Genomic DNA, 25,156 nt, shown 5'->3' with positions numbered 1-25,156 from the left:
TGTTTACACCATGACAATGTATAGAACACCTCATTGAATGGTAATACCTTTCAATTGGGGTAAGTTTAAAACTCATCTTTGGAAAATATCATTTCGAAGAAAGGTAGTCAGTCATAGCTGACAAAGAACAAGTTTTGATAAAGGCAATAAGCTCAAACACCTATTACAGTTTCATTGAATTAATTTATTCGAAAAACGTCTCTATTAAAACCGAAGGTCAAGTTATGCCGAAAACAAAATTAAATGTGCATATATTATATATATATATATATAGTAGTAGTATAAAAGTACCTTAATCCCTATGTAATATAAAACAATAATGAGGTATGGTATTGCATCATTGCCAATTATGACTAATATCCACCAGAGACCATATGAAATAACCGTACGGCCTATAACAGAATTGCATCCTAACTATAATAAGTATCACATTCCCATGCTTGTACTTTATTGGGTTCTTACAGCACATATTTGCCACTTGAGATTTAAATGAAATGGACTTAGAGTCCTCAAATTTTTATTTGCTTTTCGAAGGATGGGGCATGCAAACAAAATTATGAATTTAAATTCACTCTTCCAATAATAAAAAAATACAGGTTCCTACTATTACTCCCGGTTTGGGTTTGAAATCATTTTGCCTAAACCTTTAATGATTTAAGCTTTTGTTGTGCATATACTTTTTGATCTTTTTTGTTCGTTTTGGTAAATTAAAAATAAAGATACATTTATTGATTCAACAAATTTTATATCAAATTGAATTTTATTGCAAAAGACGTCCAGAGAAATATGAATGTCGATTTCCAGCAACAGTCTCTTTTCTGTGTGGTACTCTGTGTTGGACGAACACTTTATCTCCATCCTTTAATTGCATCAGTAGAACACGAGTTACAGCATGCCAGTCCCTACCTCCCGCATAACCAAGATCAAATCTATCATTATTTTTCTGTATTTGGAAGGTGACACCAGATGTCCGATATCCTTGTATGGTACATGCAATTTGGTACAATCCTGTTTTAGGTGCAGTGAACTGACCCGTTGAAGAGTCGTAGTTGTTCCCTATGTTCGTAAGGACTTCGTCAAATTTCAAGATGTCATCTCCACTAAAAGGACGATTACCTTTTACGTATGCATGAAATGCAGGCTTTTCATTGTAGCCTAAAATGCAAACCAACAAGTTAAGCCATTTCCTCTTATTTGTATCATTTATATAAGAATAAAACATTTAAACTAGTAACAGTGATTTATTTTAATAGGTTACATATTGATTATTTAAAATATGCCACAATAGAAAATTCGGAGCACATTCTTTGCAAACAAGTCGAATGGAGCTATAAATAATGTAAGGAATATATCTTTAATGAAGAGCAACTGAAACGGTAAAATAATTGTTCCAACTATTACATATTCGTCTATCCCTATAATTAGTTGCTATCGAGTGACGATGTTACAGGCACTGTGAAGATACCCCACGAATCAGTAGCTACCGAGTGACGATGTTACAAGCACTGTGAAGATATGTGTGTACAGCTACCTCACGAATCAGTAGCTACCGAGTGACTATGTTACAAGCACTGTGAAGATATGTGTGTTCAACTAACTCACGAATCACCCCGGCCTAGCTACCGAGTGACGAAGTTACAAGCAATGGGAAGATGTCTGTGTATAGCTACCTCACGAATATGTAGCTACCGAGTGACCATGTTACAAGCACTGTGAAGATATGTGTGTTCAGCTAACTCACGAATCTGTAGCTACCGAGTGACGATGTTATAAGCACTGTGAAGATATGTGTGTTCAGCTAACTCACGAATCTGTAGCTACGAGTGACGATGTTATAAGCACTGTGAAGATATGTGTGTTCAGCTAACTCACGAATCTGTAGCTACCGAGTGACGATGTTATAGGCACTGTGAAGATATGTGTGTTCAGCTAACTCACGAATCTGTAGCTACCGAGTGACGATGTTATAAGCACTGTGAAGATATGTGTGTTCAGCTAACTCACGAATCTGTAGCTACCGAGTGACGATGTTATAAGCACTGTGAAGATATGTGTGTTCAGCTAACTCACGAATCTGTAGCTACCGAGTGACGATGAAGCACTGTGAAGATATGTGACTGAGTAAAGTTACCGTGTCCGTTCTTTTATTTAAACTTTATATTTTCGAAATAGAAGAAATATGTAGTAAATTGATGTATTGTAAAGAAGCATAATATTTTTCACAGAACGTAACGAAGAGTTAGCGTGCAATATTCTATGATATACTAGTGCAAATGTAGCTTCAAAGTGTCGACGTCATCAGAGACACAAATGTTTTAAAACGTTTTTCAATCTTTACTATATATTAAAGGTATTGTTTCATGACTATTGGTGAACATTATGCATCTTAATATATAGTGCACTCGAAAGCCCATGCAACAATTCTTCTCTGGACAATATTCATAAAATAGACTACGTTATGATTAAAATTTAATTTCATTTTCAAAGTTTATATCTATATAATATAACTGATTTGATTTTTCAAATAGTTGAAATGCATCTTATATTACTTAGAGCATTGACTGAAATTTTAAAGGCTTACATATAGACCAAGTTTAACATAATAGATTGAAAGCTTTCAGCAGCAATCGGAGGCAAGCTAGCACATAAAAGTATATACAAGGGACCGACCATTCATGCATGTTTTGCTGGGCATCATGGGTTTTTACCTTAAGTTTATACAAAGTTCTTTTATTTTACTTTAAGAAAAAACAAACCATTTTTTTCTTTTAATAACAAACAGGAACAAGATTTTGTTAAGGAAATCAATGTATTGCACCTCCCCTTATAATTTCAATAGAATAATCAAATCAAATCATTTTATTTCCTAATTTTAAAAAGGGCCCTTAAAGGTATACAAACCAAATTAGCTATTGTGTGTACTTTTCTTCTGAAACAAACTGTTTTTTTTCTTCAAGAAAAGTTGAATCAAACAATTTATTAACAAAACGACATGCCCAATCCTCCTCCCCTACGAAACCTACCAAAAAGGTGCCAAATAAAACACATATACTTACTGTCATAGAAATATTCTGAAATTTACGAGATTTAAGAAAATACAATATGCCGATAAAGTAAAATGTACAAAATAAAGATATGAAATGTATTGCATGCATATATTCAGCCGAAAAAGAGAAATGTATGGTTTGTATCATAAGTGTTTTGCAAAGAGTTTCGACCTTAAAGGCGTTGATGTACGAGGCTATCAGCTTTAACAGCAATATTTTTTGAGAACCTGTTACTTTGTGTTCGTGCGTGTTTAAAGGACTCTTCATCTTGAAATAGCTCCGGAGGGAAAAAAACAACGTGTATTGAGTATCATCTGTTCTAATTTTATTGGCAATATTTGCAACTTCATTTTTGCTTCTGTCATGCATGGACACAAATCGTCAACAATAAGAATCTGTTCTTCCCCTGAGAGGTTAGAACCTTTTGAGAAGAAAAATATACGTCAGCATATTGCACGAATCTCACATAATCATTAATTGTAGTTGTTCGAGTATATTCTGATTAGCTGTGTACTTGACATTTTTTTTTCTGGGGGTAACAATCTGCATGTTCTATCATCCTCTCACCTATGTGTTATTTATAAAATGATCTATTAAGTCAAGCAAAAAATCTTTAAGCAATCAGAACTGCATAACTATGGAAACGCAAAGCTTCAAAGGATCGAATCCCCTAAATAAACACACTACACAATGGCAACATTCGATACCGAAACATAGGGAAGTGGGATTGCCAGTGAAGTGGAAGAAAGCAACTATAATTCATCGTACGGCCCTCAACAATAATTATTGACAAACCCCATACCGTATCGTAATTTATAGCTACTAGTATTAATAACCCGCCGTGACAAAATGTATAGCTATTCAAAAGAGAAAACCAACGGCCAGATAAATGATAAAACAATGAATGATAAACAAATATGATAGACAGCAACTGACGGTTACCACTGAATTACATGCAGGCTCCTAGCTGACTGGGTACAGGCACGTTTTTACCTAATCAAATGATGCTCACCTATAATGTGTAAAAAAAACCCAAAATAACCAAACAATCAAACCATTTTAATAAAAAAAAATTATGCAAATACTTGAATTATTCAATGGCTATTTATAAAAATCATAATTAATTAACTCACCTTCTCCCTCGTCATAATGAGTTTTGACCTCTCCAAAGGTCGCACACAAAACGCCTATTAAAAACGGATGAAATAAAAACATTTAAGTTGTAAACAAGACCTACAGCAGAATACACATGTAAAGTTGGTACCTTAATTTTACTATGGTAAAAGCTGTTACGTTATTTTCTCATTCAACTGAAATGTGATACTTTTAATGAATGTTTTACACGTAATGACTGAAATTGCGTTTATCATTTCTTGGAATTTTTTTTTAAAAAGTATACATTTGGTATGAAAGATACCTTTATATTTCAAGTAGTTATGAAGCTGTTATCGTCAATAAAAAAAACAGTCATAGATGCAGTTGAAATAAAAGGATTGATAATTTCAGAGAAGCTTCGATTTTTTAATCAAGTACTTTGGTTGCATAGCTTATAGACACTGAATGATCATATCTCACTTTTCCTTACAGTAAAAAAAAAAGTTATTCTCTATGAAGACGATTACCTGTATTTCAAATATGCCACGAATAAACCACTGATTCGATAATTTCCATTCTAGTTCAATGGTGATACAAATTCCCGGGAAAATTCCTAAGAAGTAACAGATTATTTTTTCCTTGTCGTCTTTTGGTTAGTAACATTAACACTTTGTTTCGAAATTTCAAATATGTATCAAAGCCAAGCTTAATGAAGATGACATGATAAATCTACCTCCTAAACCACTTATAACTGAACATGTGCTTTGGAAATACACAATGACGTTATCACAAGTAGTGTAAATATTGATGAAATCTCATTTGGGTGTCCAAATACTCACCAGTCAGAAAGCTCATTGTAAAAAGAGAAAAGAATAAAGGCATCCAAATTGCAAGTTACTAAAATCCGATAGTTTTACGTTGAGACGGTAAACACGTTTTACAGACTGATTTCACCCAGGGACAGGTTAATTTATAGTTGGCACACTTGTCTCCTTTCAAAATATCTCAAAAAGTCGTTAAAGTTAAGAAAAGAATGAGCAAAGTTAAGAATGTTATAAAAAGCAAAAATATAACGAAAATGTAGCGAATAAGGAACAAGGAATACGTAACGAATAAGGAATAAGGAATAGCCAATTTGACGACCCTATACATGTACTAAACAGTATCATATTCCTGTTGATATGCTAATGCTAAATGCCATCACCATATGGATACTTCCAAAGTACATACATGCATAAAAAAAGATACCATGCAAGATCATTTTCCAAAATGAACAAACTGTTCGTATAACTTCCATCTGAGAAGTGAATCGTTGTAGAGCACAAGATAGACTGAAACCTATGGCCATCCCAAATCCGTCGCGCAGCGAACCAAAAAGTAATAAACCAGAAAATGCCATCGATATCATTAGCATTATTGCAAATCATGGGTATGTGGACGCACGTGAAGTATATAACACCATGAGATATATCAATATAGTTACTTTTATGAATAATTATATTACTGCTATATACTTGTTTTGGTTCATGTCGCCCATTTAGCCGTCTGCTCACATGCGAACATTCATCAACACTAGCTGTTTGAAGATCAACGTGAGTAAAAAAAGATTCGTTGTTCGGTGTAGTGGCCAGGCTTTCCACTAACTCATGTTCAGTGCCGCAGTACTGTGTTCGGTTTCTGATAGACGACATAGACTTGTTTTTTTTCCCTTGACAGATTTCTCCAACAATATTCACATCGAGACGGTAAGATTTATGTTTATCACTTTTAAAAGCGTCTATGTGTGTCCTCCTCCTTCTGATCCAAAGATAGACGTTCCAATGGTAAGCTTCATTTTATAAAGTGCGTGCAATCTGCATATTGGCAGTGTTCTGTAATCAGAAATACACTGAAAACCTCATAACATCGATACAGAATATATTGCATGCTAACAAAACAAATTAGGTACGCTACGTAACAGATTGTTTTGTGTTAATTTTGGAGCATCCCGTCTCTGGACTTCTAGGAGATAATTATACAGATTTCAAGAAATAAAGTTATGTGCTTTAAAATTTACAGGTATTTGCATTCAAACTCTTACAAAAGTAATAGCATTTTGTCTGAAATTTTTTTTATTAGGAATGCTTTGACATTCACTGCAACAAGCTAGGCCTCTTTTTAGTTGAAATCGCCTGGAACACAAAAGTCTAAATGAAAATAAATAAAACAGCTGCAACAGACTGAGGTCTCCTTACCAAATTTCCGTAAGCTGAAATAATTAATCTTGTTTGATTCACTTTCATCGGAAAATCTTTCATGCAAATGAAGGACAAATATAAAATAACTATTTATGCAGTTTTTGTTGTCCATTCTAACTTTTTTTTACACATGTCTTGAAATGTGCTCTTCGATTGTGTGTTTGCATATAGATGTTTTAATGTTAAAGTTCTTGTCGAGTAAATATTGATAAAAAAAAGATTCGGAATTTTTGGTCCTCAATGCTCTTCAACTTTCGTACTTATTTGGCTTGTTTAACTTTTTTTATTCGAGCGTCACTGATGAGTCTTTTGTAGACAAAACGCGCCTCTGGCGTACAAACTTTAATCCTGGTATCTATGATTAGTTTATTTAGATCAACAACAAGAAGGCCTATTTGATCATGCTGTAAGCTATAAGCTCTTTAATTCGTCATTGATATCCGCCAGCAAGTTAAAGTGTGAAGGACAGTAGAAAAACATATGTTCCTTGAATACTTGAATATTTTCTAGTATTCCTTAATGTTTTGTCTCTTATACATCAACACAGTACTTCCCTTTGCAATTGGAGTATATTTTCAGTTCAGTGGTTGTCGTTGGTTCATGTCTGTCATATTTGTTTTTCGTATTTTGTTTTGTTATAAATTAGTCTTCTCAATTGAATTGTTTCGTGTTTTTCATGTCGGGGCCTTTTATAGCCGACTATAGGGTATGGATTTTTCCCATTGTTGAAGGCCGTACAGTTGCCTATAATTGCTTACATCCACTTCATTTTAACTTTGGTAGATAGTTGTCTCATTGGCAATCATACCACATTTCCGTATTTTTGTATTAGACGGATTTGCCTTTTCTTTTCATTGTCTTTTCGGTCATGTAGCACCTCGCGTTTTCAAGTACCTATTCATTCTGGGCTTTCAGTTTTTGGCTGTGAACGTTCCCGATAAAGGTAAATTCAGAAAACCCTTCGTATGCAACTTACATATAAAGATTTATTTTCATTTTTAGAGTATAAAAATCCTAAAATGTCCAAACAGAACAACAGCCAAACCGTCTTAGGTTAACCTTTCCTGAGGGAGTTGAACAGAACAACAACCAAAACCGTCTTAAGTTAACCTTTCCCGGTAAAGTTGAACAGAACAACAGCCAAACCGTCTTAGGTTAACCTTTCCTGAGGGAGTTGAACAGAACAACAACCAAAACCGTCATAGGTTAACCTTTCTTGAGGGAGTTGAAACCTTAGTTTATAACAATTACATAATTTTATGAGCTGGAATTTACATATAAAACCTTTTATCAACCTATTGAATAATTAAACACGACATACAGTTGAATGCAAAATATGTGTACTAACATGTAGATGTATCACAACCTTGATTTTGATAATATTTAATACTGTATAAATTCCATTCATACATTTTAAATGAAATGAATAATACCAATTTTATGCAAATAATATAGTAACTGTTGCATATCACAATTTTACAAACATATGCATGTGAATAAATACCCAGTGTTATTGTAAGGATTCAAATACTAGTAAAACAATTTTCATTTATTGTCAGTCGTTGCAATTTGCAATTTGAAATATATAACAAAGGTTTCTTTCAATAAGCCTCAGATATAATGTAAATTGCAGGAGGTTATTATCGATGCTCTGTCTTGCAATTTTTAAAGATTTGATCCTTTTTATGGTACATTTAAAAACGACCCGAACTCGTGATAAATTACAAGTTGGCATATTCGTTAACCTTTTTGAGAGAAACGGAAGGTAGATATCGACAGCACATTTAGATTCATTGAATGTAATCCTCTAATCTTCTAGCAACGTCAAATCTTTCCATTCGAGTAAGCTTTTCCAGCAAGCGTTCCACTGTAGCCTCAGTTGTTGACGCTGCCCAGTCTTATAAAAGAGCATCACAGGGGTCCCGTGGTGATCGCATTTTCAGTAACTCTCTTTGACGTTTGCTTTTTCCTAGTGTTTTTGTGAAAATATGTAAATTCAGAAAAGCGCTTCGGTCGCTGGAATTTATAAAGTGTCATTTTAATTTTTTTAAAGCACTGGGTCGATAACGCTGCTCTTGGACTATCAGACCCCAGGGTATCATCATCTCTGTAGTCAGTACTTCGGTACCGACATGATTAATAAAAAACTTTCTTAAAATGTTCGTTTATAAATTTATAAATTATTAAGAAATAAGGTTTCAATCCCCTAAGGCAAAGTTGGCCTTAGATAGATTTTGGATTTTTATCTTTAGGACCCGTTTTGGTCAGATAGCTCTTCAACTGTTTCAGTTCTTACACACCCTTAGCTTTTACAAAAAAATGGCTTTGAACGTTCCTGGTGAATGTAAATAAAAAAAATAAACGCGCTTCATTTATAAAGTGTTGTTTTCATTTTTTAGCATACAGAAAGTACAAAAATTTATCATGTAAAACATTACCTGCTAATAACTTCCAATCTCGTCGAAGTGCATTGAAGATGTTAAGATCGTCACAAATATCAGAAAATAGCCGAGGAGTCAGATCGAGGATATTAACGTCCGAAATAATAACCTTTTGACGTTTAGACGTTAGAAACAATGAATTGCTCTGAATTTAATAGCAAATGTAATGTTACTGATAAAAAAATTAAACATATTTGTTATTCGTTCATTTTTTTGTACATAAATTAGGCCGTTAGTTTTCTCGTTTGAATTGTTTTACATTGTCATTTCGGGGCCTTTTATAGCTGACTGTGCGGTATGGGCTTTCTTCATTGTTGAAGGCCGTACGGTGATCTATAGTTGTTAATTTCTGTGTCATTTGGTCTCTTGTGGAGAGTTGTCTCATTGGCAATTATACCACATCTTCTTTTTTATATTTAGAAAAAAAGCTTAGCGTATATAAAAGTGTGATTATATTATATATATATCCGGTAATTCCTGTATGAGTATCGTGTACGGTTTGATCCAATTTACTAAAAATATGACCCCAAAAAAATACAAGAACTGGATGACGCGGGGTTTAATATATGTCAATGAGACAGAAACATGACGACAAAAGCAAAACAAAACACATCATGAATTTGCATTGATCTTCGGGAGTTTATACATAATAATAGACTCATGTGGATATCATTTATATCAAATTTCATAAAGTTCTCCAACAAAAGGTTACTTTGTATTTGATAAGACGCTCTTTTCATCACTTTTGGTTTAAACAAAGAATATTTTCATTAACATTGACAGTGAAGGCGGTCATATAAGTTGAAAGTTGAAATATCAGTATTGTTGAGTTTGAAAGGAATGAGCTCTGGTGATACTTGTGGAAGGGGAACTGCATCACGAGCACCTTAGTGGGGTTTGTTTGTGTTGCTAAATCTTATGTCTTCTGTGTAATGCTTTATAGATTGATTGATTTATGTTTTTCTTTTCTTTTGGTCATGGTGTTATTTATGATATAAGATGTGAGATACATGTATACCTCAATAAGACAGCCTTCAACTACAAAAATACTTTAAAGGCATCCAAAGGTGTGAAAAGTGGTAGAAAACTAGTTTTTATCTTAAAATTAACCAAATATTCATTTCATTTTTGAATGCTGGGACTTCAACAATGATTTATATTTAGGTATAATATGTAATTCTAGATCAATTCCCAGTGTCAAATTTTCGATTAAAAACAGTTTTGAATAAAAAATAGAATTATAAATTTAAAGAAATTCCTTCTGTTCTAGAGTCTTGATCAAAATTGAATAAGGTGTATTATGCAACTCTAAATTGATAACGGTGTATGGAACGCGGAAACCAGATTAATATACAATAATAGATTTACGGCGTAAATGATAGTTTTAAGGTCGACAATTATACATGTTATGGATGGACGGCGTTTATATAAAAAATTTACTCTAACATTGTTGGGTTAAAATTTAGACGAATTATATATATATATAAAGTGCATAGAAAATCAACCTAACAATTTTAGAGTATATCTGATTATATATATATAAATCATTTTGTTATTTAGGAGAAGAAGTCTCCAAAACTATTTATATCCTATGAGTGGGGGGAAAGGAACAAGGTAAGGCACTGTATCAGAGTTTGACGGGATTAGATCTGCACTGTTAAATGGGTATCTCCCAAGTGGGTGGTGGAGACTCATTGTATGAGAAAATACATTCTGGTATACGAGGATGCAAAGAAGTTGACATAAGTGACATAAACATATTCAATCTCGACAACAGTTAAGTTAGTTTGGCCGATTCTCTAAGGAAGTCGAGCATTCCATTACTGATAGACAAAATGAATTGGCCACCTTCTGGACCAACGAGTAAGGTTTTTAAAAAGTTACTGTATATAAATTTTCATCGTAATGAAGAGGTACAAATGAGAAGGACCGGGTCAACATGTACAGTTGATGAATAAATGGACAAAAATGTTGCACACTGTCCGGTAGTCGCATCTGGAGAAGAAAGCAATGTAAAGGTAATTGCGGGTAAACGACATACTAGAAATGGTAACCTCAGAACAATTCACAGTGAGTAGAAAAAGGAAAAACCTTTCGGTCATATACCAGTAAGTTTTAGGTCAGGTCAAGGACGGTAACACGGTAAAGAGCATTTGCCTAAAATTGTCAGTCAGAGACCTGTTAGTGTGAAATCCGGCCAACGGCCCTAACGCCCAAAATCAAAACCATACACCAGATACTAAAAATATTAACCAGAAACCTGTCAGAAAAATGCAAGAGAAGGGGGAGGTCCCCATCCTACAGAAACAAAACCGTCTCCTATAAACAGACAAAACCAAATGTGATTCTTATTGAAAACCCACCTATAGAAGAAGCAACCAAAACTCAAAGAAAAATACAACTATTAGTTGATAAACATTAAATGTTGTTTTGTAAATACTTGAGACATGACTTTTCAAATTAATACTTTTTGGTTAGAATTTGATACGATTTTGCACTGGGTCGACACCTCTGCTGGTCGACTATCAGTCCTCGAGGGTATCATCAGCTCAGTAGTCATAATTTCGGTACTGACATGATTTATAACAAACCTTTCTAAAATTGTCCGTTAATAAATTTTGAAATTATTAGAAATTAAGGTTTCAACTTCCTCATGCATAGTTGACCTTAGATGGATTTGGCTATTTTTGTAGGTCCTTTTTGGTAATATAGCTCTTCAACTGTTTATGTACTTGTACGTCCTTGGCTTTCAAATATTCGGAACGTTCTGGATGAAGGTAAATCCAGAAAAGCGCTTCGGACGCATGCAATTTATAACGTGTTGTTTCCATTTGTTAAAATTTTGTTCTTCTTATTTTGAACCATTATTTAAAACATATGAATTGGATTCTACTTGTAATTATATAAACTTGGTTTTTTTTTTGTATTATAATTTATAAATACTAATTGTTATCTTAAATATATTTTTTATTATTTTTTGGAAAGAAGTTTCAATCATGTGTATTGTAACAATTGTGTAAGCCCCGTAAGATATATTCCAATGAATATTATATGGGTTGTCAGTTTCTTACGTAGATAGACCCTTTTCACATAATATAAATTTTTATCTTCAGACATAAACGTTTCATATAATTGTGTGCAGCATTTTCCAATCATACTCCAAAGGTGATATATAAATATGGAATTGATCATTTGATACCGTTTTTATTAGGTAACATTTCGGCCTCGAGCATCACAGAAGAGACATTTATTGTCGAAATGCGCATCAGGTGCATAAAAATTGGTACCATTAATGTTATTGATAAATGCTTCACGCCGAGCGTAAAATATTTCATTGAAATTTAAGATGATATTATGTTTATGGCATGCGTATATATATACGATTGTCCGTCTGCGAAGAAAAACGGAGAAAGTATGACTTTGACCTGCTGTTTTGAATTGTCAGCGTTAGAAACTGTTGAATTTAGCTTTAAGGTTACACAGGCGAGACATAATCATGTATATCGCCTTGTGAAGAGGTTATTTTTTTCATCTGACATAGTTAATCGGATTTATATTCAAGTTCGGATGTGTAACAGTTTTCAAAATGACATCCCTTTAATATACAAAAATGTTACTTCATACTGGACATTTTATGCTCATGTTTACATGTTATCCATGCAGTGCAGTGGTAAATTCAGAAAACAAATCCCATTCACTTCAATGCAAACCTATTTCTTGAGATACTTGTGTTCCAGGTTTACTTTTAGAAATCAGAAGCTTCCATATATCATTAATTAAAGTACAAATGCAGTCCCATTTTTGGCAACAATCAAAACATAACACAGGTTCATGCGGCATATTGGGCCATTCAGATGACCTTGTGTACAAACACAGTAGATTCGAACTAAATTCCTACACTGTGCTCCCTTACTTTTCAATCCAGTAGTAAACAATTCAAGTGTATTCAGCATTAATTTCTTGATTTTGTTTAACTCTAGTTTTGATCCATCTAAAACATAATACAGCTTATTAATGGAAACAAATTGTGGAAAAAATTAAGATTTTACTATTATACAATTTTCAGCTGCCAAATAATGACGGGCATTTATCCTAAAGAGTGACTGTCAAACACAGAGAATAGCCTCTGGCAGCCATATTAATTAGAAACATAGGGGAAATCTTTTGTACTTTCAATTATATTGGAATTTTACGAAACGGAATTTAACGAAACGGAATGAACAAAACCTGGAGTACCAAGTAAGGATGAGTACCAAGTGAGGATGATCTAGAAATCCCAAAACAATTTTAAAAGTACAAGAACGTAGACTGAGCTGGTGTTAATACTTTGTATTACAGATGAACATTAAGTTAAACTGCCCACTAAATAGATTCATGTGCATACACTTCCAAATCAGTGTGTCTTGCGATAGAATTTATTATACAGGAAACACGTCATTTCAAACTATCAATCTGACAATTTGAATTATTCCGTTCCGCGAAATACTGATTCTTCTGAGGAAATGGTGTGTTCAAAAGTTGTATGTTTAGTATGAATTATGAAGTATCTTGAATTATTCGAAACACTAAGGTTTTTCTATCTCCAGGCATATATATAAACAAATATTGCCATTAGCGTCTATAGTACAATTTTTCAGAAATGTTTTTGTTTATGCTCTTCAGATTCGTATGTGATTTGACCTTCTTGTTGTTTGGATACGAGGGCCACATGTTAGTCTTCTGAAGTCGAAACGAGGGTCTGGGTTTCAAATTATAAGCCCGGTATCTTTGATGAGGTGTTACAACCACTGGGTTAATGCCACTGCTGGTGGACGTTTCGTCCGGTGGTTATTAGCAGTCAAGTATAGCCAACACTTGTGCGGTGACATGAAATATTATTAATTCGTTAATTTTCTGTAAATTATTTTTTTTAATTTTTAATTATTCGAAACCCTATATATATATAAATATTTTTGTCTACCCCCTGAGATACATAACCTTATCCGTATTTGCTATCGTTTGCATATCTATTGATGTGATAGCTCGTGCGACTACCTAATAAAATTGAGAGTGGAAATGGGGAATGTGTCAAAGAGACAACAAACCGACCATAGAGCAGACAACAGCCGAAGGCCACCAATGGGTCTTCAATGCAGCGAGAAACTCCCGCACCCGGAGGCGTCCTTCAGCTGGCCCCTAAACAAATATGTATACTAGTTCAGTGATAATGGACGTCATACTCAACTCCAAATTATACACAAGAAACTAAAATTAAAAATGATACAAGACTAACAAAGGCCAGAGGCTCCTGACTTGGACAGGCGCAAAATGCGGCGGGGTTAAACATGTTTTTTGAGATCTCAACCCTCAATGTTTTCCAATGACATAAGATAAAAATAGAAAAAAAAAAAAAAAAAAAAAAAACTGTATGCCTTAGAAAACTAATTTACAGTGTGATATTACTACAAAATTCTTATAAGCAAATCAACATAATTACTTATTTAACTTGAAGAACAAAAATAATCCGAGATTGATAACAAATTAATTTTAATTTTGCACTATTTTTGGAAACAGAATTCATTTGGGCAAAACAAGACTAGAAATGGTTTCTGAATTCTGTTCAAACATTTTGATCTAAAAATATTTGCTTTTAAAAGAATGCTTTTCGTTTAATGATTCTCATTATCGTTAAATTGTTCTATCCTCAATAGATTTTGTGTTAGAGCTATGAAGGTTGAATGGGCTTATCCACTGAAGGAGTGGGTTCCCGATGCTAGATGACAATAGCATATTTTGCACCTACCCAACACACCCATGTATTTTCTACATTGGCGTAGTTCAGTTTTTCTGCCCTTCTTTCCAGTCAACCAAACTTGTAGAATCTGTCTGATTGATGTATTAATAAATTTGTTATCACCTGAATATTGCTGGAATATTTGTCCTCACAGAGTCCGTTTGTTTATGATTCCCATTTTCTTTTAATTGTGCTAGCCTTACTTCTTTTTTGGAACTATTAACATGATTAATGCTGACTGAGCTTATCCACTGAAGGAGTAGGTTCCCAATGCTGAGGCGGTGGACAGGGGGCGGGAACCTGTGAGTAAGAGAGGCGGGAAGCGGGAGTAAGGGGGTCGGGAAGCGGTAATTAGGGGTGCGGGACCGGGAGTAAAGGGAGTGGAATTTTTCAAAATGAGAATGAAACTAAACAGATATAAATGGCCTAAATGGACCTAAATGCTTCTAAGACCTTCTAAGGTAGTCAACAACAACAATTTCAAATCTTAAATAAGTCTAAATTGGCTAAAATGATCTAAAATTGTCCGGTGCCGGATTTCGACGGAATCTGTTTCCGTTTCCGTTTTCTATTTAGATAGCAGGACGTGTTTTTCAACAAACAATCGGCATTCCCATGGGAACCAACTGTGCCCCTCTTCTTGGCGACTGGTTCCTTTAGTCATATGAGACTGACTTCATACAGAAACTTCTTAGGAAGAAAGAAAAAAGTTAGCAGTATCCTTTAACTTCACTTTCCGCTATATAGGTGATGTTCTCTCACTATAATTCAAAATTTGGTGACTATGTTGAACGCATCTATCCCATCGAACTTGAGATAAAGGATACAACAGATATAGTTAAGTCGGCCTCATATCTTGACTTATATCTAGAAATTGACAATGAGGGTCGGTTGAAAACAAAACTTTACGACAAAAGAGATGATTTCAGCTTCCCAATTGTGAACTTTTGATTTCTATGTAGCAACATTCCAGCAGCACCTGCATTCGGAGTATATATCTCCCAGTTGATACGATATTCCAGGGCTTGTATTTCCTATCATGATTTTCTTGATAGAGAGTTGCTGCTCACAAAGAAGCTATTAAACCAAGAGTTCCAAGTTGTGAAGTTGAAATCGTCCCTTCGTAAATTTTACTGTCGCCATCACGAGTTGGTTGACCGTTATGAAATATCCGTTTCACAGATGACAACGGATATGTTCCAATTGTCGTAACTACAATCCCGTCCCCTTTCCCCGAATGTGACCTACCGAATTAGGCTTATCACCGGGTTTTTACTTACATGAGCAACAAGATGGATGCCACATGTGGAACAGGATCTGCTTACCCTTCCGGAGCACCTGAAATCAACCCCAGTTTTTGGTCAGGTTCGTGTTGCTCAGTCTTTAGTTTTCTATGTTGTGTTTTGTGTACTATTGTTTGTCTGCTTGTCTTTTTATTTTTTAGCCATTGCGTTGTCAGTTTATTTTTGACTTGTGAGTTTGAATGTCCCTTTAGTATCTTTCGCCTCTCTTATACAGATACTTACGTCATGGCTCCGATTGTCGCAGGGGTACACATTTACCGAAAAAATGAGAGGACTGCAGGTGATAATTATTACATCTATCTCATTGCAACAGGGAACACTTTTTCAGAAATTCAAAACAAACCTCAAGCATGGGCATTAATGATCAGATCGTTGTTCTAAGCACGGCATATCTTTTTACGAGCTTGAAGTTTGTGTGTTTGAAAAAAAGATTCAACGTATGATTATTACAGTGAAGAAGGATGGTGGCTTACCAACAGCTCGTCGAAGAGGAAGCTGATTTGCATGGTATTATTTACAAAACAAACCATATCACCTAAACACTTAACAGTCTGCAAGAAATACTTCAGCTGACCTTAGCTACTAGCCCCAACGTCCACTTTTGATCACTTTTATCAATATCATAGATATAGGAAGATGTGGTATGAGTGCCAATGAGACAACTCTCCATCCAAGTTACAATTTATAAAAGTAAACCATTATAGGTCAAGGTACGGCCTTCAACACGGAGCATTGGCTCACACCGAACAGCAAGCTAAAAAGGGCCCCAAAAAATTACTAGTGTAAAACCATTCAAACGAAAAACAAACGGTCTAATCTATATAAAAACGAGAAACGAGAAACACGTATGAACTACATAAACAGACGACAACTACTGTAATCAGATTCCTGACTTAGGACAGGTGCAAACATTTGCAGCGGGATTAAACGTTTTAATGGTACCAAACCTTCTCCCTTTTCTGAAACAATAGTATAACATCACAACATAGAAAAACACACTATAAAATATCAATTAGAAGGCTTAACTCAATCAAAAAACGTAAATTAACACACAATGAACGAATAAATTTGACCTGTGACACCTGAATGCAAATACACAGTTAATAAAAAATTACAAGGGATAAATAATTAAAGTCAAAAGTAAATAAACAGGTTTAAACAAAGTTAAAGTATGATATCACTGTTAAATTTCAAACAATTTATAGAAAATCATCACATGTTTAACCCAACCACAGATTTTTGTGTGCCTGTCCAAAGTGGAAACCAAATAAAATTGAGAATGGAAACGGGGAATGCGTCAAAGAGACAACAACCCGACCAAGGAGCAGAAAACAGCCAAAGGCCACCAATGGGTCTTCAACACAGCGAGAAAATCCCGCACCCAGAGGCGGGCTTCAGCTGGCCCCTAAACAATAATGTATACTTGTTCAGCGAAAATGGACGTCACACTAAACTCCGAAACATATAAATGAACCAAAATAAAAAAAAAACATACAAGACTAACAAAGGCCAGAGGTTCCTGACTTGGGACAGGCGCAAAAATGCGGCGGGGTTAAACATGTCCTGTGAGATCTCAACCCTCCCACTATACCTCTAGCCAATGTGGAATAAGCAAACACACAGCAATACGCACAGTAAAATTCAGTTTAAAAGAAGTCCGAGTCCGATGATAGAATGGGTAACTGAAGAAACTAAGCAAAATGACAATAATCAACATAAATTAACAAAGCACTACTCGCAAGTTACTGACATGCCAGCTCCAGACCTCAATTAAACTGATTGAAAGATTATGTCTTCATCATATGAAAATCAAGCACAATCCCTCCCGTTAGGGATTTTGTATCATACTATCATAAAATATACGATATAAGAACACAACCCGTATATCATGCCAGCAACTGGTTTTAGAATAAATGTGTTTATTTCCGATGCAAAGACCCTATGAGTGAATCAATATTAATTCCAAATAATGACATCTTAAATGACCTGACAATAGTATCGTAACTATATTCCTTCTTTATAAGTCTGTTTAAAGGTTTTGGTTAGCTTTTGAGGTGAATGACGACATTTTTGTGCTTTGTATAGAATATTACCATAAAAGATGGGATGTGAAATACCTGAACGTATAAGATGTCTGCACGTTGATTTATATTTACGACAGATGCCCTTGTACCGAAGATACAATTTAGTAAATGTTTTGACAAGTTTGTGATATCGAAAACCCCGGTGTAATAGTTTTTCAGTAATGCAGAGATTTCTTTCGTTAAATTCAAATACTTTGTTACATACACGAGCGAATCGAACAAGTTGAGATATATAGAATAAACACAAAGTCAGGAACTGTTGGTCATTAATATATCCTGTGTGGTTAGCAGTTTTAGTTAACTATATGACCAGTTTTCAACATTTACTGATTTTGGCTTATCCAATTAAGGCATTTTTCGGTTCCTCGTGCTCTACATTGTTTTGAGTATGTTTATTTGGTTTTCCAACGTTTCGACCTCAACCACTACTGAAGATATTTTAGTAATCAAAATATGCACATATCTAGTGCAGCAAAATTGGTACCCTGTCGAATATTACACTGATAATTATGTACGACTACAAAAATTGTTAAATGAATTTTCACTTTTTGGTCTTTTGGAAATTGTTGTTTGTGTTGTTTAAACCCAATAGTTCATAAATTATTTTTGCATGAACATGTATAAATTTGTGTTTTTTAATAATCCAATGCATATACATGTATACACTGAAGGTTTGTACATTGTTTTTATTTTGAACTGAATATATATATTACATGGTTACAGAACGATGGTAATTCGTCATATAGTAAACTAAAACTTTTAATGACACATAATAAATGACCAACGGTTCTTGACTTTGGACAGGCGCATAAAAAACATCACACCTAAGAAACAAGTAAATGACAACTGTCATATTGCGGAATTGGAACAAGCAAGTGGAGGTGGTAGGTTAATCCTGGTCTGTTTGGTCATTCCCAACCCATCTATAGGTACTTTTGGTCAGTGTTCCCTGAAGATTCTCTGCATTTGCTCGCTTATTTTTGGCTTTATGTGCACTTTCTTTTTTGGTTATTTTTATGTTGTTTGTGGTATTTGTCTCTGTTGGCCTTGGTTTTAATTGGTTTTACACTTTATTTACCTTTTTCTGACATGAAGACTATGTACATTTTACAAAATTAGGGAGGGAAGTTGGAATATAGGGGAGGGAAGTGGGAGTATAGGGGGAGGGAAGTGGGAATTAGGGGGAGGGAAGTGGAAATAAGGTGGGAGGGAAGTGCGAATTGCTACCCCTGTCCATCCCCTCAATGCTAGACTTACCCAATTGGCACACCGATGCACTTTTTACATTGGCGTAGTCCAGTTTTTCTGCCCTTCATCTCAGTCGACCAAATTCCTAGAATCTGTCCGATTAATGAATTATAAAATTTGTTATCGTCCTGAATTTTGACGGAATAATCGACACCGGACGCCATTCAAACATCATCCAAAAAATTTAAAGAAAAATGTTTAAATAAATGCAATACTTGTTGTAGTGATTTTTATTCTTTTCAAAGACAATTTAAAGTTTTATATGTATATCTTTAAGTTAAAGTAGCATATTTCCATGGTACATTTTAATTTTTTAGGGGGGGGGGAGTTATGGTTTTTTTCCTAAAAAAATATTCTGATCCCCAATTTGATGAGAAAAATAATTGTGGTCAAGCAGATGAAGAAAAAAAATATTCTGAATCCAGATTTTCCCCATACCTTATAGTGTTAAATTTGAAAAAAATAAGTTGATTGATAGCGCCGAAAAACTGAAAAAAAATGTTAAAAATTTTCTGACTCAGACAAAAAACCATACCCCCCTTTGAAGTTAAATTGTTGCTTCCTAATATAAAAATACAGTTTTGTCTATTTATACGCACATAGGTATTTTTATATCTAAATATATATAATTATATTATAGTCGTCTAATGAACACATAATGTTACATGTTCCGTTATAGACAAAGAAACAGATGAAGTGGTTGCTGACTTGTTTATGTATGACCGTTAAAAAAACTGTATATAAACATACTTGATGTAATTTAGGATTAACAATATTGACAAACTCACCATATAATGTTATAAATAGATTGGGATTTTCTTATGACATGTAACATTGAAAGGAAAACACCATTTAAGTTTCTATTTTATTTTTATACACTGCCTTGAACTTCACATATATATCAACGTTTAATGTAAATTGGTTCATTGGAGAGCGATTATTTAATGCAGACAGGACGAACAAATTTATCTCAGATTATGGATGGAAACAACCCTGTTGCTTTTACTAGACATGGAAGTACCAGGCCAATTGATGAAGATGAATTTAACATAGAAAACAGATGTGGCGCCTCGTGTGGCGCACGTATAATTGGTAAATTATATATTTTTGTTTTATCACTATTTTAAGTATAATTATGTTCCTTTGAATTTTTCAGATTTACTTAGAGAATTACGCTCATGAAACGTATAATTATTTCATGTGCGTCCGATCTGAAATGTCATTTTCTATGTGTTTAGCACAAATAAGGAAATCACGCCATTCAAGTCTAAATATTATTTTCGTTCATCCTGATTTCCTATTCCACATTTATTAACGTGTTCATGATCACACCATTACCCATCCCTTATTATATTCGTTCATATATATCTAAACTCAAACCGTCTTCATACGTTCCGAAAGTGGGTATATCTAAAGTTTTTAAATTGTGCTTTTTCGTTACATGCCGCATCAATCAAATTGTCACAGCAGGAAATAGTTCCCACCGGTAAATCATATCAGATGACTATTCTGATACAGACAAGAACATTATATAACTTTTCACTTTTTCTCTTCTTTTGAGCATTTAAACCGTTCCTTACCTTGCAGTTTCAGAAACTTTTAACCGATTATCACACGTTGATTGAATTGTCGCGTGTGTTATTTCCCATCATGTTAGTCTATTTCCAGTAGTTTTTGGGGAGTTCATCATAAATTCATTAGAAAACAGATTTATTATTTAATTCCTTATAATTGATGGTGATTGATACCCACAGGCGGTTAGGTTATAAGATGTATCCATCTAGAGTGGATTATCAATAGGGTATTGTGGTAGAATATATAGATAACTTTGCGTCGCATTTGCCAATGAAACTTATATTAGTTAGAAGTTACACAATATCACCAGGGCCGGTTCCAAGAATTTCCCCGGGGGACGTGAAAAATACCCGAGAGGTTTTTGATCTGTCAAGGTCCCCAACAGGTTCAACGCATATGAGGGGGTCAATTGGGCGTACACGCCCTCCTCACTACCGCGTAAATCCGCCCCTGTAAACCAATTCTTTCTATTTCAAGGTTGAATTTTAAAAAAGTATATTTATATTCAATTGCATTGCTTATATTGCATACATTTTATTCTTTTGCGATGAAATGGTAACACACGGTGTCCGTCTGTGTGCTGCCGTAAATTGGAATATTACGGCTGTAGCTACGGGGCGCCGAATGGGACTTGAACTTTTTGTAATCAAAATCAATTTTGTGTATACAAAATTCAATTCTGTCATAACAAAATCATTTTTGTCTTACAAAACTATGTGATACAGACTTGTTTTATGAGAACTTCAATTTTTTTGTCAAATAGGTATGCAAATATAAACTAATTTGCATACAAAATTGAATTTTGTGACACAAAATGGACTTTTGTGACACAAAATGGACTTTTGTGACACAAAATGGACTTTTGTGGCACAAAATTGACTTTTGTGTTAAATTTTCACTTCTGTTTAACAAAACTCAATTTTGTCTACACAAAAATAAACACAAAATTGAATTTTGTGACAAAATCTCAGTTTTGTATGCAAATTAGGTCACAGAATCCAAACTAAACTAAATTGCATACAAAATTGACTTTTGTCGCCCAATTTTCAAATTAGGTAACAAAAGTAAAGTCTGTGATACAAAAATGAATTTTGTCATGACAAAAGTAACTTTTGTCCACTGAAAGATAATTTTGTATGACAAAATTTAAATTTGTAGTATGCTACAAATTTTGTTAAACTGAACTCATTTTTGTTGAACAAACTCACTTTTGTCCGTACAAAATTGAATTTCGAGTACAAAACCACAAGAGTCCCGTTCGGCGCCCCGTAGTAGCCATATTTCGATTAATTTAGTGCCCAAGATGAAAGTTTAAAATTTTAATGTATTTAAACAACGAATTGCTATTTAAATTTGTCGATTTTCAAATATCCAGATTTTTGGCAAACCTTTCCCATATATTTCCTCAGTAAAAAAAATCAGGGAAAATATAACATGGAAACTACTGCCTACTTTCGGTGATATAACACTTATACTATTAAATAAAAAAGACACCTCCCAGTTTGGAATTTACTAGTATCAATGATTTTTGTTAATCTTCATCCATTTTTGCCAACAAGGATCTGTTTCTTGCTTACAAAGGATCCGCATACCGAATAGCGTAAACAACTAAAACATAGTTTGTCTATATAAATATTGTATTTTTTATTCTTTAACGTTATATATATTGATGACTAATTAATTTTTATTTTCCAGATTCTGATGACAGCGACGAAAACATCAATCTATTGCAAAAACAACAACCAACGTCAGAAACGACAGCAAATACGAATCTTTCCAAGAATGCTGGAATGACACATGGTACAAGTTGTCAGAATCACTCCGCTAAAAGTCTTAAAGTCCTCAACCCGCGAGATGATATTGATAGTGAAACACATGTAAGCACTAACATTCACGTCAAGTCAAATAGCTCAGACGAAAACAGTAGTGACGAAAAAGAGCTATCTTCGAAAAAACAAAGTATTGCAAAACGATGCAAAGGATTGTCTCTTTATATATTTGTAGTTCTACTAAATGCAATAGTTAGTGTTGCAGTAAGTGTTGGACTGTATTACTTTATAGATTATGTAAATGGCACACGCCATGTTTCAGCACAGGAACCTTTGTTTGTCAATTTGAAGGTCAACTTCGATTCATACAATCAAAATATTCAAAACACGTCCGGTAAAATTCCACGGACATTCCTCGCCGCATCATTTCTCATATTAGACAAAACCGGCACAAATATAACGGTGCTCCAGCCTGGATCCTATTCAATCGATGTATCGTTGAATTTTGATAACAGACGAAATAAAGACCCAAACCCTATATCTATGTGTATTTTAAACAGTATAGACAGTTCTTACGAACGGTGCACCCCTGAAGTTATTCCAGCATGCATACAAAGGTCTGTGACTGTTAGTGTCGATCTGAACTTAAAAAAAAGGCGGTAGTATCTGGGTCAATGTTAAGGGAGTAAATCTTGTCTATCAACGTTCTAATGTAAACCACATGACGATTAGAAAATATGACTAGTAGAAAGAATAACTATATTAATGCTGGTAGGTCGATGTATATAGGCTAACCTGTCATGGCGGTGTCGTGGACTTACAATAACAATCAAAGTTGTTTCAGAGAAGAGTCAAGGAGTAGAATTACAGTTTACATGAATTGACTTGATGACGAATTGCTGTCGAAACGTTGTTTCGTTGCTTTGTACCACCAGTATAATAGTCATTGGTACAACGAAAACCATTTCAGAGAAGAGTCCAGGAGTAGAATTTCAGGATACATGAATTGACTTTATGGCGAATATCAGTAGAAACGTTGTTCCGTTGCTTTGCGTTTTGTGGAGTGCGTGAATGATTTAAGAGTCTTGTATTAATACACCAACTGGTTGTTTTAGACGTTTCAAAAATACTGCATTTATAGTCATTGGTCTAATTTCACATCCCCAAAACTTGTCCAAAAATTAATTACTTCGCTCAAACGTGTCCGATTTTTTCATCTCACAAACGTTTCCGACAGTTGTTATCCACCGAAACTTGTTCACTTTTTAAAAGACGCAAAAAGGTCTCTAATCTTTTTAGCGCTAATATGTTCATTTTGACGACAGTAACGTCTACGGCAAATTTAAAGATGAAGTGTTGTCGGAAAAAAGCTCTTGAGAGCTTGTGTTTTATATGTTTTGAAAACCCGATTTTAAATAAAATATTTTTTTTCTATCTTATCTTAGCCAGGTTTCAGCTTGGGTCCAAACACAAAAAAAGTATGAAAACTGCTATTCAATGACATTAACACAGAGGTATTTAGGGCACAACTCCCGGGGATTAAAAGAGTTTCTGAGTTAAAAAAGAAATCAATTAGATTGCAGAGACATTCAGCAGGTGCATACACTAAAGGTTATGAAAAAAAAAATACAAAATTTAGTTTTTGACAAGAAATTCAGACATGTATACAGTGAAAATTTTTAATGTTGGTCACAGTTGTAAAAATATTTCATCCATATCCATGACGAATATAGAAATTAAAAACTGCAAAAATATTGTTCATTGCCGTAGGCATTCATCATACAGATGAGTTATTATACTAGTATTTTATTTTTGTACAGTTGATATCAATGTTTATTGATGCTATTCGTGTGTGCTAATATATTAATAGTTTGGACTCGAGCATCACTGAAGATACTTTTATCGTCGAAATGCCCATCTAATTCAACAGTAGAAGGTGGTGGTGTTAAACGTTCTTAACAGCAAGCAATGCAATGCTGTAAGTCGGACTACACAAAAACTTCTTTCTATTAAGAAGGGGTTAAATTCCCTACGTAATCCTACGTAATCGAACTGTTTGGTACAAAGTGAAGGAAAATTGGTACATTTGGTGTTTTAAAACAGTATAAGTGTTAAAGATGTTTTTTTTAAATAAATATTTAACTTTACAATATAAAATTTGTGTATTTCTTAAAATAATAAGAATTAAAAACCAATTGTTCAGAGAACAATTGAAGGTCTTTCCACATTAAATATCTAAATAATTGATTAGAAGCTACCTGCAGTTTACTCAAAGTCGTATCAAATCAGAGGTTTCTTCATACTATCATCCAAAAATATATGGTTTTTATGTACTTTTGTCTGAAATAAGGGAGATAATTTGCTACTTCCGGTTTAGAAAATGTCACTTCCGGTCTCATATGATAGATTTAGTCTCACTGATTCCAAAAATATCTGGTTTCTATATACTTTTGCTTGAAATAAGGGAGATAAATTGTAACCTCCGGTTTACAAATTTCACTTCCTTTACCACCTGATAGGTTACTTCACACTGATTCCAAACATATATGGTTCTAGGTGCTTTTGAATGAAATCAGTGCAGGA

General features: G+C 34.1%; 1 protein-coding gene and 1 long non-coding RNA gene across 2 annotated transcripts; one reads left to right on the top strand and one right to left on the bottom strand.

Annotated features, from left to right (window-relative positions):
• Positions 1-724: 724 nt before the first annotated feature.
• On the bottom strand, positions 725-4,316 carry LOC127735715 (complement C1q-like protein 4). Its single transcript, XM_052245986.1, has 3 exons — positions 4,181-4,316; positions 3,057-3,071; positions 725-1,155 (listed from the first exon to the last, which is right to left on the bottom strand). Exons 1-3 carry the CDS (start codon positions 4,260-4,262, stop codon positions 761-763), a joined length of 492 nt encoding a protein of 163 aa, XP_052101946.1. The 5' UTR covers positions 4,263-4,316; the 3' UTR covers positions 725-760.
• A 15,600-nt stretch (positions 4,317-19,916) lies between these two features.
• LOC127735719 (uncharacterized) lies at positions 19,917-24,818 on the top strand. Its single transcript, XR_007998581.1, has 2 exons — positions 19,917-20,321; positions 22,500-24,818. It is a non-coding gene; the product is annotated as an uncharacterized LOC127735719 (long non-coding RNA).
• Positions 24,819-25,156: the final 338 nt, after the last annotated feature.

Source organism: Mytilus californianus, unplaced genomic scaffold (genome assembly GCF_021869535.1).
Source record: "Mytilus californianus isolate M0D057914Y unplaced genomic scaffold, xbMytCali1.0.p SCAF_3, whole genome shotgun sequence".
Classification (NCBI taxonomy): Eukaryota; Metazoa; Mollusca; class Bivalvia; order Mytilida; family Mytilidae; genus Mytilus; species Mytilus californianus.
Note: the sequence above shows the minus strand (reverse complement) of the source record. Positions and strands in the feature narration are given on the sequence as shown.

What these genes read in the sequence shown, in the direction of transcription:
- LOC127735715 (XM_052245986.1), bottom strand. Translation starts at nt 4,262, where the DNA reads ATGTTTTTATTTCATCCGTTTTTAATAGGCGTTTTGTGTGCGACCTTT.